General features: G+C 34.9%; 1 protein-coding gene across 1 annotated transcript in view; it reads right to left on the bottom strand.

Moving 5' to 3' along the window:
• Positions 1-7,346, bottom strand: part of LOC117110104 (low-density lipoprotein receptor-related protein 4-like) — a 20,689-nt gene that overhangs the window by 1,381 nt on the left and 11,962 nt on the right. Inside the window, exons 5-7 of the mRNA XM_033252705.1 lie at positions 3,085-3,342; positions 2,425-2,676; positions 1,762-1,918 (exon numbers count right to left, since the gene is read on the bottom strand). Coding sequence (XP_033108596.1) covers positions 1,762-1,918; positions 2,425-2,676; positions 3,085-3,342 — 667 coding nt within the window. The remainder of the gene's footprint in view (positions 1-1,761; positions 1,919-2,424; positions 2,677-3,084; positions 3,343-7,346) is intronic.

Here is a 7,346-nt window from a genome sequence, read left to right as displayed (position 1 = left end):
TCCGTTTGCAGATATTGGGATTCCTTCCAGTGGATGCTTAGTTTATTTTGTCATTCTGATCGGATTTTCTCTGCTGTTCCGTTTTAATTTTAAATAGTTTTGCATTATGTGGCCGTTTGCTGTTTTATGGGTTTTTCCCATTTGCCTTATAAAATTTATATATTATTAAAGAATCCAGTGGGCCGCCACTGATGCACAGTAGAGATTGCATCTTTAGATCTCCGATCTTGTTCACAAATTCACGGACTAGTGCTGTCTCGTAAGAATTTCGTAGGACGGGTTAAGAATGACCAAATATTCTCTGTATCTACTGGAACCAAGCCACATAGCTCGTATTCCACTATTTGCATTGACACCTGGGCTGTGTATATATATTGCCTTGGTTTGGCTCTGTAATCATTAGTGGTCGTGGGACTAGCTTGGGCCCTGCCTAAGCTGGTCGAACGTTTCGTTTGGGTCTATACCCTAGCTGCACTGATGAGGCCTGGAAGGCCGAAACGGATCCGTCAGCAGATATTGGGATTCCTTCCAGCGGATGCTTAGTTTATTTTGTCATTCTGATCGGATTTTCTCTACTGTTCCGTTTTAATTTTAAATAGTTTTGCATTATGTGGCCGTTTGCTGTTTTATGGGTTTTTCCCATTTGCCTTTTAAAATTTATATATTATTAAAGAATCTCTATTGAGATCCAGCGGGCCGCCACTGATGCATGGTAGAGATTGCATCTTTGGATCTCCGATCTTGTTCACAAATTAACGGACTAATGCTGTCTCGTAAGAATTTCGTAGGACGCGTTACGAATGACAAAATATTCTCTGTATCTACTGGAACCGAGCCACATAGCTTGTATTCCACTATTTGCATTCATACCTGGGCTGTGTATATATATTGCCTTGGTTTGGCTCTGTAATCATTAGTGGTCGTGAGACTAGTTTGGGCCCTACCTAAGCTGGTCGTACGTTTCGTTTGGGTCTATACCCTAGCTGCACTGATGAGGCCTGGAAGGCTGAAACGGATCCGTCTGCAGATATTGGGATTCCTTCCAGCGGATGCTTAGTTTATTTTGTCTTTCTGATCGGATTATCTCTACTGTTCCGTTTTAATTTTTTACATATATATATATGTATATATGTACTAGTCACTTCGTCAGTAGCGAGTGAGTGAGGGTAGAAAAAGCCAGGTAGTATGCAAGCATGATTAGAAACAATGTGCCATGTGAGACAGGGCAGTAAGGGTAAATAAACAACATGAGCAAAATGTGTACAAGAAAGCCAAAGCTAAACTGTAGAGGCACGCCTCTATGAATAAGCCAAATGATTTATGGATTAAATTTTGGATGTCATTGGATTGATTTAGTATACTGTGAGAACGTTCCTAATTTTGAATGCAAAATATGGCATGTGGTGGTTTGAGTAAAAGTTCCTAGTGATTTTCCTTATCCTTACGATTTTTGCACCTCCAATTGGCATTATGATCTATTGCAATAACTCTGGAATTGGCGATTGAGTAACCACCTGAACTGAAATATTTGGCTAATGGTTGATCAAGCTTAGATGTTTTGATAGATGATCTGTGTTGTATCATTCTCATACAAAAAGTGTTTTTTTTTGTTTGGTTTCTCCAACATATTATTTACCACAAATATTACAACACAATATACGAGATAAATGACATTTTTGGTAATTGAATGCCTTTTCCGGAATATGTGGTTTGTTTGGTTGCTTGCTTTGAATGATTATGTAGAATCAAATGTGAGACAACCCTTGAGGAACATCAAGTGTGATTGATAGAGGATCATCTACGCCGTTTATAAGAACTTGTCTGCCATTTCCATTAAACTTCATTCTCTCAATAACATTCCTCGAAGCATCGGTCCAGAACAATTTTCTATCGGGACGGTCAACAGCAAGTGACACATCTAAAAACGAAAGGCAAAGCAAACATGGCAATAACTTGCGTAAATGTAAATATATAACTTTATATGTATGTGTATGAATCTACAATATATTTTAAAGCTATTTTTTAGCTCAGCTAAGCCACTTCTAGCTTATACCCGGTCAGCACTCTGGGTGGCTGATGGGAAGCAAAAGATTAGGATAAAAAAGTGTGGGCTGTATGTCTAGCATAATGTTAATAATAAAATAATAATGATGATATTTATAAAGTGCCTTTTTCTGGGTAGGTTACAAAGCGCTGGATGAAAGGTCAAGAATGATCAACAGAAAATCACAGATCTTGGGTTAGATGTATATTAAAGCATTAGAAATTTTGCCGCTTTTGTTTTAAGACGGAAGTATGCAAAGAAAGAAAGTAACAAAATACTTCTCTGTTCTTTTAAAACAAACATCACTTACAAACTTTGAAGATTGAAACTTATGAAAAACCGTCTAAAGTGGCTAGTACCATTGTAAAACACCTTCTTACTTGCTAAGTTTAACACTACAGCTTCTGTATATTCTTCAGTCAAAGAGTACCTCCATATGGTACCATTGTACTGATCTGCCCAGAAGATGTCAAAGGTGCGTGGGGTGTAATCTACAGATGTTGGGAATTCAGGAGAGGGAAAAACACCGAGTTGCTGAAACGCAACATCTTCTAAGTTGTCATGGTCAATGTATGAGAAAAAGATTCCAGGTGTAGTGACACTGCTCACAATTATGAAGTCACCTGTTATCTCTGTTGGTCAAAAAACAAATTAAATACAGATTATACCAACTCTTAAAAGGAACAATTTTGATTCAAGTTATTGAATAACCCTATATAAGGGTATATAAATATGATACTGTATGTTGTACTTTAAGAAAGAAAATCAGACCATTCAACATCATGTTTTAAGTTAAAATAATTCAATCTGATTAGCAATAGATAGAAGAAACCACACACGAAGAGTGCCACTTCTTTGAATTTATAGCAATATATTATAATCAATAAAAGATAAAAAAAATAAATTATTAACTGCCAATGTGTGTGTACAAAAGTAGACACAATGTTTTGGTTTACAACATATTCTATCATTATAGACAAGCAAGTAAATGTATTATTTCAATGTTTTTACAAAAAACATATAATTTACGCAGTACTTGCCTTCTCTATTAAATCTAGAGATATACAAAGAATATGGTATTATATCATCATCCTCACTGAAAGCTACTATATCCTCTCCCGTTGTTTTGTCAGCACGATATATTTGATCTTTATCTAAATCAGTCCAATAGAGGTATGTATTGTAAATCTGCAAAGTCACTGCTTGAACAATCAGAATAAGTTCTTGACGGTATCCAGTGGACATATCTAAAAATGCTACATTTTCATTACCAACATCGCCCCAGTACAACCGATTAACTATATGAAAAAAAATTACCGGGATAATTAGGTTATAAGAATGAATTATAGGACACAATTATGACAAAATACAAACTGCATTTAAAAAAAATTATTCTAATACCAATATATTTCGATATGCATATTTTAATATGTGGGCTGCAGTTTTAGGATTTGAATTATCCTACACTGTGCATAGTTTGGATTTGCAGGCTGCAGTCTTCTGATTTTATTATTTATTTATTACAAAATGTTAGGAGAAAAAACAATATAAAATGCCCTCTAATAATGGATAACCAAAAGTAAAACACTAGTGAGGATTCTCCAATGCATCATTAACATAAACTAGAGGGCTAATAGCCCTAAACTCACAGGCTTTAGGTTGCCAAAGTTTAGGTCGGTTGCAGGGCAATTAAAAGTGAAATCATTCCCTATGAAATGTTGTAATGTATGTAAGATGATACTACGTGGTTAACTACGATTACTGTAATCTGCTATTTGCTATTTTTTTATTTGGATAAGCAAGTGGCGACTAATACACGGTTTCAATAAATGAAGCAAAAACAGCATTTTGCACATTGTGTAATGTTATTTTGTATTTTCTTCAACATCTTTAATATTTTTTTTAGAAAAGTGTAGCTAAAAAACTTTTTCTTTAAATAATATATAAAATATAGTAACAATAATAAAATAAAAAGCACATTACATTTTAAACAAGGTATATTTTCTGTGATACTGAATACTGTGTAAGTTTAATACTGAACTACAAAATAGCACAAAAAAATGACGGCAATGAATTAAAAACTGATGGAGACAAGGGTGTTGAATTGCAGATATTAGCATGACATCGATATCTCATCATTTCTGATAGGAGGTAATGGCATGCAGCTTCCTTTTCCTTTACCCAGCTGAAAAAAGTAAACAGATTGTTAATACAGTATTTAATATTCAAATAATATTGTATAATACAAAATGAAGACATACAGCTGGACAGCTTTGTAATGATTATCACTGCATATTTTGTATAGCATTCAATACAGGACTAAAAATAGTAGTAGTAGCAGCCAGGCCTGGAAAAAATATTTTGTGCCTCTGACCTTGAAAATTATCTTGATAAATTGTCTCCAGCACCAAATGTTATCTTTACACAGTGGTTTGGACAAGCAAAATATAAAATTTAATTACCAGTACGCATTAAATTGTGATGTGTAAAAAAAAATTCCTCCGCAGTAATGGTCAATGTATCCGACTGCCGGTCGCGCACATTTTCCAGCTCATGGTAGCAGCAATAGTGCAGTAATAGTACTGATGAATCATAGGCTAGTGTGTGTAACTATGGGGTATTTTTATACTGCCATGGTGTAACTAGAAGTAGAAAAGCCTAGGCCTCTACTTCATTAATTGACAGAGTCCAAATGTCTGGATATCTACAGTAGGCCTACTGTAGGTTATACTACGGTATACACTAGCAGACAAGTTTTATTTAGCTGAATTCAGGACTATAAAAGTAGAAGGCCCAATAAAAATATGATTAGTTATCACCCTCGCCGCATATCTTCTATGAGTGAAAAAAAAATGATTTTCTTTTTCTTTTTTTTTTTTTTGATTAACCTAGTAAACAGTTAAAAAGTGGGCCTAGATATAGATTTAGCCTACTCATACTTTCGTTAGAACATCGCTGGCATACTATCTTATAGTGTAGACTCACCCTGGAAATATTGTGTTAAAATTAAACTGGGGCCTAGACCTAGCTATAGGCCTACTGCTACTACTGACTACTACTACTCTATCATAGGGCCAGCTAGCTGCAGTAGAGTAGTGGGACTGTGGTACATGGTAGGCCACGCAATACTACTGACGGATAGTCAGAAAAAGTTTGACTCACCTTGTATCTTTTATGATGAAAATCGATGCCTTATTTGACGGTTATATTTGTCTACTCATGGAAGAATAAGAAACTTATTCCTCTGTGGTCTACCACCATCCGCGCGTGACCAAACAGGAGAGACCTGTCGTGTCAACGACAACATAACATAGGCCTAGGCCTAGCCTAGACAAGACCCCACATCATGCCATGTGCCAATTTTAAAGCTAAGCTTGATACATGTAGTCTACAATCCAGCCGCTGTTTGTAATAATTCTTCACCAGCTTAGAATGGATTTCATTGGACGTCAGTAATTAAAGTTTTAAAAAATTGTTTTAAAACCACCAAATAAATGAATAAATGAGTGTAACGGATAGAAAGGACAATTACCCATAAAATTTGTATGAAACTTTTTAATTATCTTAGAAGTTATACAAAATAGACATTTTTACCATAAAAATAGCCTGAAACGACGTTTCCCGCAATAATTTTATGAAAATCCCTGATCATTAGAGTAAGAGTGCTTTGATCTTTTGTTTAAATCATTGCTATGTCACCTACTAGAGGTAATGTTTTGATTGGTTACACACTTTTGGTACTAGTGCATATAAGCTTGCTAATATGGATAATTTTTTCATTCCTGATGATGACATAATTAATGTCGAAATATTGAATCCCAACACGATGGCGTGTATTTCAATACTTGGAGTATGTATTATACTTTCTTATCCCTGAACAACTTACAGCATTCAAGCATTCACTATTCACAACCTGGGATAGGCCTACATAGGCCTACATCGAATTAAAACTGTGAGAGAAAGTAGCGTTTTTGTGAATTTAAAAAATGACCTCTGCTGATTAAAAAATCAACGAAACCCCACATTTCATCAATCCCCCACAAACAGCACGTTCCAAAAGTTCCAACTGTATCGGAAACTGTATCACGCTAAAAACGAACGAATGAGAGCATTTTGCAGCTGTTGACGTGTTTTTTGCCGCACCATCACAATAACTCACAGGCCCGACATGAGTTAAAAATTGGAACATTTTTTATTGAATGAGAAGTATTACATATATATTTAATGAAACATTATTTTTTTCTCATTTATATAATTTTTAGTTATTTCTGATAATATTGCAGCTTCTCCCAAACCATGTGGCTATATTTGTATAAATGTTGCTATTGCTATAAGGGTTTGTGCTAATATTAAACAATGGGCTTCAATACTGGTTCATTTCGTTGAGTACCAATTTTCGTTGAGTATTACTTTCATTGAGCATCGACTGGTTTGTAAAATAGACTTCGTTGACAACGAAAATTAACGTAAACAGAATGCGTTAAGCTAGTTATGCAGGTGACCAAAAAAAAATATGGCCGATTTGTCAGTTTAGCAACAACATTTACGTTAATATAATTTAGATTAAATTTCAGAAAATAAAAATTATGTTATTTACCCACATTGAAGTAAAAAAAATAATTGTAGGCTAACAGAATTAAAAAACTGGATGAAAATATGTTTTTACGAAAAACCCAAACTGCCATAATCCGAAGCAGCCTTGATTACGCAGCGTTATCGCGGTAGGTAGTGGCTATCGGCACTGCCGCAGTGCCGATTTGGCACTGCCGCAGTGCCAAAAAAAGCTGCTGTTTTCTATCGGCACTGACGCAGTGCCATAAAGCTGCCGTTTTCTATCGGCACTGCCGCAGTGCCAAAAAGCTGCCGTTTTCTATCGGCACTGCCGCAGTGCCAAAAAGTTGCTGTTATCTATCGGCACTGTCACAGTGCGAAAAGCTGCTGTTAATTAATCGAATCGATGTTTTTATCGATAGATGACATTGGTGTAATTCATAATTCTTAATTTTATTTCACTCAAAACGTAATGAGACTGGTTAGGCAAAAACATGTCCTTGTAGAAGATGAAGAAGATACTACTACTACTACTACTACTACTAATAATAATAATAATAATAATAATAATAATAATAATAAATAAATAAATAATAATAAAAAGTAAATGATAATAATAATAATAATGAATGAAGATCAAAATGTATCACTGAAGTGAATTCAGTTATTTATTAAAACAAGATTTGGAGGGCTGGACTGTCATGAAGGTGTTGTATTAATAATGTTCTAAATATTTGCCTTTATTATATCA

The sequence above is a fragment of the Anneissia japonica genome, unplaced genomic scaffold, assembly GCF_011630105.1.
Source record: "Anneissia japonica isolate Jap-2015-1 unplaced genomic scaffold, ASM1163010v1 scaffold287580_len341680_cov180, whole genome shotgun sequence".
Taxonomy (NCBI): Eukaryota; Metazoa; Echinodermata; class Crinoidea; order Comatulida; family Comatulidae; genus Anneissia; species Anneissia japonica.
This window is presented reverse-complemented; position numbering and strand designations above follow the sequence as displayed.